The 12,392-nt window shown below is 38.0% G+C and overlaps 1 protein-coding gene across 1 annotated transcript; it reads right to left on the bottom strand.

The window, feature by feature from the left end:
• Positions 1-522: 522 nt before the first annotated feature.
• LOC104586614 (DEAD-box ATP-dependent RNA helicase 20) lies at positions 523-12,019 on the bottom strand. Its single transcript, XM_010243900.3, has 10 exons — positions 11,805-12,019; positions 11,404-11,690; positions 8,467-8,646; positions 8,200-8,361; positions 7,019-7,173; positions 3,554-3,646; positions 3,353-3,438; positions 3,034-3,260; positions 1,506-1,739; positions 523-1,016 (listed from the first exon to the last, which is right to left on the bottom strand). Exons 1-10 carry the CDS (start codon positions 11,858-11,860, stop codon positions 958-960), a joined length of 1,539 nt encoding a protein of 512 aa, XP_010242202.1. The 5' UTR covers positions 11,861-12,019; the 3' UTR covers positions 523-957.
• Positions 12,020-12,392: the final 373 nt, after the last annotated feature.

Below are 12,392 nucleotides of genomic sequence, written 5' to 3'. Positions count from 1 at the left end.
AATTTATACGCATGGATACTTATAAAAACTGGTCTTGATTTATTATATACATGTCACATTTACCGTTGGGTTAAAACTTCATTTTAACGCTTCCCCCAACAATTAGACGTTTATTCACTATTTTGCTGATGTAGTACCCAATGGCACCTACTTGTCATAAATGGGTCAACATTATTACATTTCTCAGTTTTGAAGATAAATCAAGTGCGAACGTTTAGTTAAACGGAAGCTCTACCAAACACAAACTTTGTAATGGCTTCCTTTTTAATGTCGCTGTTTTCCCGCAATCAGCAACACCACCGCAAATCGTCATTCGTCAATGCAATTCTACAATTGCAATGTTCAACTAGAGAAGGTAATTGGCTATTTCACTTCTGAGCCGTCCCTCATTGTCAAAATGTTGTTCATGTATTCAAGACACTTGTAGTGTTGAACATGGAGTCTCCGTGATCACAACATCATAAGAAAATGGAAAGGAAACTATAGGCAGGTAATAAAAATAAAAAGAAGCGCCGGGGAAAATGGTGTCTCAACCAGAGATCAATTTCTCCATTGCACATCACTCGGCATTCAAATTTACCAACTAATCCAACATTTGAACTCTCACAGTAGCATAATTAAGAAAGAAATGGGTTGATTGGTTATAGTTATCCCTTTTTCTACTTCATAAGCTGTCAAGCCGTAAAAAGTTGCGGTGTACTAGTTTTTTATCTTACAAACTGCAATACATTGGTTGCCCAAGCTCAGTTGGGCATGACAAGATGACATCAAGCACCAACTCCCAGCCAGTTAAAACTTATCCTTCGTTATGCCAGTAGTGAGATATCGGAAAGCTACTACATGACTTGAGGATCCCACCACTTTTTAATATATTAGCTCCATGACGTAATTGCAGCGACCAGAGTCTGTCTATTTGGGCTGGGGTCCATAGCCATTCGTTCCCTTCTTTTTAATATATTAGCTCCATGGTCGACCACCACCAAAGCCCCTCCCACGATCACGGAAGCCACCATGACCTGATTGGAAATAAAAATAAAATCAACAACAATTATATTCATGATATATATATATATATGAGAGAGAGAGAGAGTAGGACCTATAAACTTGACCAGAGCAAAATACAGTATACCAACTATACATCACCTACAATATGGCTCACCAAATCATTTGTCCAATTTAAAAACAACTTTGGATCACAGTCCAAAAAAGTGCCAACCAGACAATCCCACATCCAATTAAAGCATATTTTCCAAGGTTATATATGTGAAAAAAAAGAACATGTTAAAAGACAAATTGAATAAGTCTAGTTGGCATTGTTTTCAAATAACCGGGTCTTTGCACTGACCAAATTGTCTGGATAGGTGAGATGATAAACAATACAAGATATAGGATGTATGATGCAACTACATGCAGAACACCTTTTGAGTCCTTTGCTTACCTTTTTGTTGTTATCTTTGTGCATGCAGAGAAACATGCATACCTGGTCAAAAGGAAAACAGACTAACCTGGAGGAGGAGGAGGTGCACGACGCCCCATTGCAGCCAGTTCAGGACTAACTTTTTGTCCAGCTTCTTCAAGGATGGTAATAAGTTCCTTTGCAAATCTGGCATTTGCAGCTGTGAAGAAAGTATACGCTGTTCCTTTGGCCCCAGCCCTGCCTGTTCGACCGATGCGGTGGACGTAATCCTCCAAGGATCCCGGAAAATCATAATTTATCACATACTTCACATCCTTCACATCTGCCACCACAACCAGAAAACTTGTCTTTATTGTTGTCATTTCCATTTTAGAAGGTGAGTGGTGTGTGGTGTGTGCAGGGAAAAGAAAAATGTACCAATTTTTAAAACACAGGTGTGATATGAGGCATCCCACTACCTAGAGGCGTGAGGCATAGTTCAGAATGCAAGAGGCATAAGCCTCCTGAGCACAAGGAGGCATAATTTGTAACCCTCCTTAAAAGGAGGAGGAAGAAGGAAGAAGAAGAAGAACAAGAGAATCTCATCTTGTTTTTCTTGTTTCTTTTTTGTTAAAGGTTTCTTGTATTAAGAAAAATAAGAAGAATGAAGATGCACAACACTAGCTGAAAGGTGTTTCTTTTTTTTTTTTTTTTTTTGGGGGGGGGGGGATGAGGCTTGAGGCGCATGACCACCTCTAGCATGCACCTAAGGGCATTTTGGGGGTGCCTCCATAATACAAGCAACTCATCCCTTGCAAAGAAACTAATTGGATACAGAGCTGCAAGATGTTTTTATTGAAGTTGAGCCATCCACATTATATCGATACTTCATTTTTGAAAATTCTCCATGCTGATGCTCATTGTAATCATCATCTAAGCCCTATCCAAACTATATGGATTATGGAGTCAGCTACATGAATCCTGTTCTGTCATTCCATTCTGTTTAATGCCACACCCATTATTAAATTATGAGTGCTTATATCATTTTTTACTACTTACTATAAAAAAATGAAAATAATTTCTTACCACTTCGACTCATGTCCTTTTTGATATGAACCTTAACCCTTCTAGTCCCTTCAACTTGTAACTGATCACTTTTTCTTATGGGTGTTTCAGGCGACAAAACCATCCAAGTCTACTTTCTCTCATTCTATCACCTATTTGAGCTACCCTTAGGTTTCTTTGAATGATTTAATTTTTTTATTGGTAAACGAATGACTTTATTTCTGATCCTATCCATTCTAGTTTTTCTACTCATCCATCTCAGCCTGTCATATTTCTGCCACTCATTTTTTTGGACATTGTTTGATTGCCTAACACTCTGAGGATCCTATCTACAAGGTACAATCATGTATTTAAGCCTTTGAGGGATTCTCTCCCTCTAATACAAATCTTCATTTTATTTATCAAAAAATAATGTCATTATCAGTTACTAAATAATGCATGTCACAGTTTATAATTTTTTTAGATATTTATGTCACAGTTTATAAATTGCTATAAAATGTAAAATATTAAAGCACAACCGAGTAAAGACCAGTATAGATCCTATCCATAGCTAATGGAAGCAATGTACATACCCAAACCACGAGCTGCAACATCTGTCGCAGTCATAATTGGACTCTTTCCAGCCTTGAATTCTGAGAGGACCCAATCTCTCTCTGCCTGACTTTTATCTCCATGGATTGACAGGGCAGGCCAACCATCCATACGAAGCTGTCTTGTGGTCTGGTCACACCCTTTCTTGGTATCCATGAATATAAGAATTCGGCTTCCATCCATGATATCCTCCAGCAGCTTCACCAATCTGAAATTATCAACACAAACAGTAAAAGTTCATTAGCCCAATTGGTGGAAACAGCAAGGTGTTTATAATCACATAGGTGCATTTTGCCCTACTTGCTATATTTCTGATTCTCTGAGACAATCTCCACAATCTGGCGAATTGCACGATTAGCTGTCAGATCTTCAGAACCAATAACCACCTGTTCAAAGTCAATTAGGAACCAATTAGTTAATTAGTAAGACATTCAAGAAGGAATTCCAGGTTATAACTTATAACCATATACTACTATGCTAGATTAGGGTGTTAGATTAGACCTTATATGGATTGTAAAGGAATGACCTGGCAAGTTGTTCAACCTCCTTAGGCCAAGTAGCACTCCAGTACAAAGTTTGGCGATCTGGGCGAATCTGTTACAAACAAGGGATTAAGCACCATGAATATGAGGATAATAGAATAGTTTTTCCTTTCTTTTTCACGAGGGAGAGGGGGGATGACTGTCAAATTTGTATCTGAAACAACATATCAGGTTTGTATGTTTAGAATTTGATTTCTTTTGCTTTGTTCTTCTGACTGGTTGACAAATGCTTTTGCTATTTCACAAACATGATTACACAAGACCAAAATAAAAATTACAATCAAAATAAACTGCTCACACCATTACACAAGGATGGTTGTTCATCAAATCTCATAAGCCTCTTGCTTTATTGCAAGACAAACCATAACAGCACTTGTATAAAAGGAAGCTCATGTAATAAGTCAGTCTCCAAAATAGTAACTGAAGAGAATTTCAATGTGGACATGTGCATCAGGCATCAGGGTGTCAGAATTTACCTGATTCGCAGTCATGGTATGACATCCAAGACTGCCATATTTCAGAAAATGGAGTATCAACTCGCTTTTTTTTTTGAAGAGTAAAGAAGAAAATTTTATTAAATTAGAAAGAAAAGATACAGCTTTAGTAGGTGTCAAGATAACACCAGAACAACTGAAACTATGAGAACATGATTACATTACAAGCAGGGATATCAACTCACATAACACTGTATGTTTGCATGTGTGTGTGTGTATTCAAGCTGAGCACCAGAGGTGCTACATTTTTTAAATTGTTATCAGAGGTACAACATCAGAGATGAAGGGAATTACATTGGCATGTATATCTTAACTATGGCCTTAAATGGGGCCAAATCTTCATGCTGCGTTACTTGGGTGGAAAATGCTTGATGGTGATGATGGCATTGACACATTTACCTGGATCTGAACTGAACTAAAAAGGAAGACAAGGTATTAACTTGTCAACTATTTACAGAGACGGCTAAAGATGTTTGGAATATAGGAGTGCAGATTTCCTAAATGGACCTGTTAGGCATCCACGGAAAAAACTGGTCAGGAGGTAAATTATTTTATCACAGTACAGCTCGAAATCTGAAACATATACTGGAAGTGAAAGAGTCATCAGTAGCAGTAGTTTCTAATAGCACCTTGAGAACCTTAGCACAAGCAAGCTAAGGCACTTTTACCCACTTCTGGAAGAAGAATATTCACCAGACACAGAAATACTAGTTCTAGTTGCTAAGTTGTGTGAAATTTTGTCCTTACAATATACAACATAAGCATTCTGGATCATGGGGCTTATTTGATAATAGATCCAATCAATGTCAGCATAATTTGGATGATAATCACCCAAGAAAAAAGATGATATTTTTCTGCCACTACAACCATACCATAGAGTAATGGTTATTGGGTTCCAAGAAGAGTTGTGTTGAGTTCTTCTATTCTAGGCTAGGTTTTTCAAGTATTTGGTTGTTGTTCCTTGTTTGTGGGTGTTTTGTCAGCTAGGGCCCTAACTCCAGGGTTCATTTTTTATCATTGACAAATCTTTTCACCATTGCTCAAAAGGAAACAATATATATGCCCATAAACCAGCCAACCAACAAAGCTGATGTCGAAAACTACTAGAGATGTTTAGTTTGTACTTTAGATCGAATTAGATTAGAAGGCTGAGATCTCAAGTTAGTAGGTTTTCTTTTAGGCTCTTTTTGTGCAGTACAAATCCAAAGTGTGTGCAAATTTTTCACCTAATTCAGTTTTTCCATAGTTTGTTTGACACTATGGTTTTTATTTTTTGTTGAGTAACAATGAAAAAAATTTATTAATTATGATCAAGTGTGTACAATATGTACATCCTGTCATTACAATAGGTAGTCCCTACTACCTTACCCTTGTCATTTAATTTGATTTCTGTAAGCCCTTTGTTTTGCTAAGGCATCAACTATAGAATTGGCTGATCTTTGCACCCATTAAATTTTTGTTTGACACCATGATTTGCACTCCCTACCTGACATAAAATTTGCACTTTTTGTCTCATTTGCACTCATAGAAAATGCAAGTTTTGTATCACAATAACTGATGCAAAATTGACACCACCTTCCTCCTACCTTAATTTTCTTCTATATAAAGTGGAGATCATTTGCACTCCCATGCATTTGCACCCATTTACATCTCAAACAATGAAGTACAACCTCAAGCAAAAATGAATCAGAATTTGCAATTCCCATGCATTTGCACATACGCACTGAAAACAAATGGGGCACTAGGGAACCATAATTTTGTATTAAAAGCTTCTTGGAATCATCTTTATTGAAGAGCAATGTTTTAAAAGTGCAAGGTGCAAAAAAGAAGCACGAGGCCGTTTTTGTGCCCAAGGCACAAGGTGAGTCACAAAATTCTAAAAAAAAAAGTATAAAAATGCAAAAAAATAGAAAATTATTAATTAAAAATGCATATTTAAATCTAAAACTGAAAGTTTTAAAAAGCATATTAGCTCAAAATAAAATACATAAATATAACATATAAAACGTAATCAAAGTAAAATTGTAAAAATAAAGTTAAACAGAACGTATAACACATTCAAGCACTCAACAATGCAAGCATGTGAAACATCTAATCTCTTTATTTCCTTCCTAATTGCACTAAGTTCTACGAGCTACTGTGTACTGAGTCTCTTGAGGCAAGCCCAAAACAAGCCCTTGGGTCTTAAATTCTTAACTTCTACATAAAAAATAAAAAATAAAAAATAAAATAAAGATGCATGCTTGGGTGCACTAGGCATGCACCACTGTAAAGGGGCTGTGCCTAGCCTCTGCACCTAATCACACCTCAGGACTCGGAAGTGCCTTTAAATCACCTGTTGAAGAATAGAAAATTTTTACTGTTCCAAAGAGCTGGAGAAAATAGCTTGTTCTTTAACTTGTTTTTGGGGTGTATTAAGCTGATCTCATAGCCATAAACCTGCTCCTTGAGCATCCTCTTTTTACCTTCTATTATTCTTTTATTTTCTCTGTTTTGAGCATCTCATTCACATTTTTATGGTACTAAGGCCTACCATGCACTACAAGGCCAGCAAATTCTCTTGCTAGAGATGGGGAGTGAATCAGGATGTTTTATATTGGCCTGTCTTCAACTTGTGGAGAACCAGAAATCTGGACCGCTCAAATAAATGGATATCTTGAAATATCTGGAACTGCCCAAATAGATGGATATCTTGAAAGAACCAGATATCCATCTGGCCTACCCCAAATAAATGGCATTCAAACGATTATAATGATGACTACATTTAAAAATTGCATTACATAATAACAAAGATCAATAACGTGATGTCCTAGCAGTTGAAACTTACTACTAGCCATTAATGTCTAAGTTTTTCTACTAATTAGGATATAGAGCAAGTGTAATCAAGACATTCTACATGGCTAAAGTAAATAGAGGAAAAATAAGCACACCTGAGAAATGATTTTTCTAATCTGAGGCTCAAAACCCATGTCTAACATACGATCTGCCTCATCCAAAACAAGGTAAGTGACCCTTCGCAAGTTTGTATGATGGGACTCTAACATATCAATGAGCCTTCCAGGTGTGGCAATAACAATTTCAACACCTAAATACAAGGACAAAGAATGAATAACATTTTCCATCATTAGCTCCAAAGTTCATGATAACGAAATTGTATACTTCTTTCACGGTTGGGCAGAGCAGAGAGCCTCAATAAATGATCCTACTTATTTGTGCTACAAGAAAAAATTCTGTGGTTGCATAAAACCATCCATCAGATAGGAGATATTGGATCAGCCAAGTTTTAAGCATAATTTGCCACATAAATAGAGAGGGTGGAAAGAAGAATATGTGGATCCCTTATGCCCCCCAGATAATATTGCCATGTGGAGATTTGGTTCTCTCTTTTTTCTATCTATGCATACTGAGTAATCTTTTAGTTGATGTTCAGCTTTTGATTGAGCACTCACAGCTCCTTGTTGTGCATATTTGGTTCTTGCTTTCGTCTAATATATTACCTTACCTTTTTCTCAAAAAAAAAAAAAAATTGCCATGTGGAAGATTCTTGGTCCATTTAGGCCATATTCAGTTTGCTGCCACAGGCTGCCTCTGTATTCTTGCTCATTTTGGATATGAATGGGTCTATATGACCTGTTTGGTTCACCAATTCTTGCTCTGGACCTTATTCCAGTGGCAATGAGGATCATACCCAAGGAGAAAAAAAGGAATGATATTTACAGCAGCAAAAGATTTATGCTTCAACTTGAATTTGTGTGCAGAAAAAAGTGGGGACAAAAATTATGTCTCAATTTGCTAAAGATTCCATGGTTTTTTATGAATTCATGCTACACAATGGCACATGTGGACCAAAATAGTACTCTTATAATTTATTCTTTGGCAAAATGTTTGGTTCACAGCAAATTTAGCTCATTCTGGAATTTCATTCTCATCCAGGATAAGCAAGAATAAGCAACTGAACTGAACATGGCTTTAGACTCCATTAAAGAACCCAACCACCAGACCCATCCCATGTATTATATAATATATACACTGATGCACAAAAAATAATAGATATTTTGATTGAACCAGAATATGTATTAGCAAGAGTTTCTTAAACATAACTCGGACCTACCTTTTTGAAGATCACGAACTTGAGGTCCCTTTGGAACTCCACCATATATACAGGTATTCTTAATCCTTGATGACGCCCCAAACTTAGCGGATTCTTGTTGTATTTGCACAGCAAGTTCACGTGTCGGAGCTAAAACTAAGACAATTGGTCCATCTCCAGGGGCTGAAAATATGGATGCAATACAAAATTTAAGACAATTATCAAATGATAGAAACAAACAAAAGTCATTCTCAAATACGTAAAGGAATAAGGAATAAGCATTTAAACCTAGAAATGGCTGGGCATTGACATGAACAATAGCAGGTAGTAAATAGGCAAGCGTCTTTCCCGATCCTGTTTCTGCAATACCAATGAGATCACGACCCTTTAAAGCCATAGGCCATCCTTGGGATTGAATGGGAGTAGGTTCAACAAAGCCAGCCTTAATAAGTTCTTGCATGACATACTCTGCAGTGGGAAAAGTATCCTTTAATAATCATCCCATCCAGAAAAACACAAAATGATATAAAAAATGACAGATAGAGAGGGCAAAGATGAGGTTTTACATGATATCAACACCTTTCACCAAAACAATCAACTTCTTTTCAACATAGCAACCACAGGACTTGCTGAGGGCAGTCAAGACATAGGGCGAAATAAGAATAACAGCTTGGTTATTGAGGAGGCACATGAGTTTTTAAAGGAGCATGTGACCAGTAAGGAAGGGGTGATGATAGACAAATCTTTTGGTCCATCATCTTCTCCTTAGCTTAGAACTCAATGGGAGGTTGAGGGTTTGGATGTCAACAACATTCCAACAGAGGATCTTCAAAAAGTGGAGAAAGAGGAGAGCAAAGGGGAAGTAGTTGAAGGGTCTAGTGAAACACGGGCCTTGCTCGTAGGCATTGGCTTGCAACAGTCTGGTGAAAAAATCAAGGATCTGTTTTTCTTTTTTTTTCTGATAATTGGAAGGATCTGATTCTATCCTTGTAGGCGGAAGGAAGGGAGGTATGAAGGGGTTGGAAGGAGAGGAAAGGTGGAGGAAAGGAGTTCGAGGAAGGTAGAAAGTGGTGATGAGAATAGCTCGGGGGAGAAGGAAGAGGGTGGTTTTGGTAAAAAGAGAGGAAGGAAGTGAAGGGAATGAGGTCAACAGAGCAAAGGTCTACCAAAGGAAAAGGAGTTACAGAATGAAGCCTCTAGAGGAGGACTTGAAGTTGGAGATCGATGAGGAGGAAGAAGAGATCACGATGGATGAGATCCACGAAGTTGAAAGGAAATCCGCCATGGAAAAGGTTATTAACAACGAGGAAGAGGTAAGCAAAATATTGGGATTATTCTTCTTGGGCGGACTTGGGCGGAGAGGATTTTGCGAGGAAAGCCTTTAGGGAAGTGGAAGAAAGCTATGGTGGGACTTTGAAGAATAGCGAGAAGGACACTCAAGGCCTGAGGTGGTGAAGAATGACAGGCTTTAGATAAAGCAAGGCCTTTGCAAAAAAGTAAGCTGACTTGGTAGAGCAAGTGCCTGAGAAAAATGCAGTCTCCGAGCTAGAAAGGATTAGTGAATTCCATGGAGAATGAAGAATTGTGAGGGTCATTCCATCACGGTTAAAAGATTTAGACACCAAAAGTTTAGTAGATTGGTGCCATTTTTAAAAGGTGTTTGATAGATTGAAAGGGGGTTTATTTGGGGTGGGAATCAACAAGAGAGCTTAGAAGAATAAAAGAGCTGTCAAGAAAAAGAAAGAGGTTGTTTGATTCATTTGTTAGAAGGCTTAGGGTGAGAATTGTTTCTTGTGTGTGGGTCTTCGGTGGGGCAGTGGGGTGGTTTTGTCCAGTTATGGTCTCTAGGAAAGTAAGTAGGAGGTTAAGTTAGGGTTTTGGTTGTGTTATAACCGAATTTTCCTGGGTTTATTGGGGATAGTGTCGAGGTTTGGTTGGGTAAGTGATGGTTTGCAGCCAGGGTCTTTTATTTGTGGGTGATTCCTTATCACCTTCTTCTGCTCTTCTTTCTCATTCTTAATTAAATCTTTTCTTTATTTATCTTCAAAAAAAAAAAAAAAGATCCAATCTGTATATCTGGATGTACCCTACCTTATCCCTGTGATCCATTGAAGAGCTTGGCCTATTTAAAGAGATCAAACCTCAAAAGCAAGAAACCAATAAAACCCGCATCTTAAAGGTCCCCATTCCACACTCTGGAACCACATATTTACTACAAATCTCCAAAATCGCCCTTTACCCTTCTCTTATCATAATGCTTCTGTAAGACTGTAATCAATGGATATATGATATATCTACTTTAGATGCTGATCTTTTATCACCTTAATAGGGTTGGTGAACTAAGTTTTGTTTGAAAAGACATACCCCAACATACCATTCACCTGCCACAAAGTCCACCCCAAGAAAAAGGGAACCCTTCTCAAACCAGATAATTGCAACTATAAATAAGCAATTTTTCTTTTTTCTTTTTTCTTCTTCTTTTTTTTTTTTTTTGGGGGGGGGGGCGGGTATGGCGTCTATAATTCAGCTTTGGCTCAAAGAAGAGAGGTGGTTTTACACCAGAAATGTAGTTAAAAGGTTGGTCAGTATTACTAAATACTGTAGGGTGGAGACAGTGCAAGGCGCACATGACGCCCACTAACCATACTACGGAGAGCCAAATAAGCAGGAATTAGATACAGTTGCACAAGGCTTAGGTTCTCCAAATTCAGATCAGGTTCCAAAAAATGAAGAAAAAAAAAAGTGAAAACTATGTGTTTTTCAGGCAACCATGTAGAGCGTAACTATTCCAGTTATTAATTTGTACCTAAGTTTAAATTCCACAAAACTTTAAGAAATTGAAGAAATTGTTAAGAGGAAATGCATAAACAGTGAAGCATTAGCCATCAATGCTCTAGACAACAAGAGTCAAGATTAAAGCAAGATAAAGAATACAAAATGAAGTTTCTATCCTACATTCCTACTATCTCTCAAGTTTATTATAAGTAATACAAAACTCCCAATATGGGAATCTCTATTTTGTTGGTGTTATCTTATAAACAAATGCTGTATTCAGTAGCTAAGATATAGATTTAACGCCCATTTTCAAGCAGTTTCAAATTCATAAAGCTACAGACCATTACATTCTCAATGCGTAAGAGAAGAATCAGGATTGCAATTAAGAAATGAGTTTGAAACAGATGAAAAGTAAAGGACCTATATCTATTCACACAAACAAATAAATACCTGGGAACCCAGCCTCGCGAAATTCCCGTACTGGGTTGGGAACGTCTCGACCCTCAACGGTAATCTGTCTCCGCTGGCGGTATTCCTCGACTTCACTCTCGGTCATCGCCGCCACAGAAGGAGACTCGATATAAAAGTTTTTTTCGAAATGGGGCAACCCATCCAAGTCGTGATTCTTTGGGGAACCGCCGCCGTCGTATTCTCTCCTGCTCGACGATGATGAACGACCGCTGATTCCGTAACTCGCAGCTCCGCTGCCACCTCCACCGCTTCCGAAACCCGAATCGCTAAAAATCAAAAGCAAATGAGAAGAAATACGAAAGAATTAACAAGAAAGAAAGAAAGAAGAAAAAGTTGCCTCAATTTCCTTGTCGAAGGAGGTGGAAATTGGAAATACTGACCTTCTCCGATCACGGTACGAACCCGGGTCGCCGGTCCGGTTGTCGTAGCGGCTCATGTGCTTCTAGCAGTCGCCGTAGAAACAACAGAGACAATTGGAACTTTGCTAGCAGAAGACCTGTTGCTAAGTAGAGAAGGGAATTTTCCTTTTTCTCAGTTTTTTGGCCGAAGACGAACAACGAACCTAAAAGCCTAAAACCTTAACTAGCCGGGAACAGGAAAGAGCCATATCATCACTCATGGTTTTGAAAAACGATCCGGCCACCGTTTTCGGATCGACGGTTCGACCATCCGACCAGGGCAGTCGGTTTTAATATTTGGAGTGCTTCAAATAAAGCTGCTAAACCTAGCTTCAGCTTCAGTTAAGCCCTCCCAAACGATCCCTTTATGTTTTGCACTTCAATCTTCTATTTCAGCCCTCCTAATTACCTTTCCATTAACTAAATAACTATTAGAAGATTGGCATGCATAGTATGTGATTGGGTTTGTAGGTAGTTATGGCCCATTTGATATGCAGAAATATAGGTATAGAATGACAATCGGAATGGTCCATTTTAATTTTAATTATTTAGTTGAGTGGAATTGAAATT

Source organism: Nelumbo nucifera, chromosome 6 (assembly GCF_055504915.1).
Source record: "Nelumbo nucifera cultivar China Antique chromosome 6, China Antique-T2T, whole genome shotgun sequence".
NCBI classification, from domain to species: Eukaryota; Viridiplantae; Streptophyta; class Magnoliopsida; order Proteales; family Nelumbonaceae; genus Nelumbo; species Nelumbo nucifera.
The sequence above is the reverse complement of the archived record's forward strand: the minus strand, read 5'-3'. Positions and strand labels throughout refer to the sequence as shown.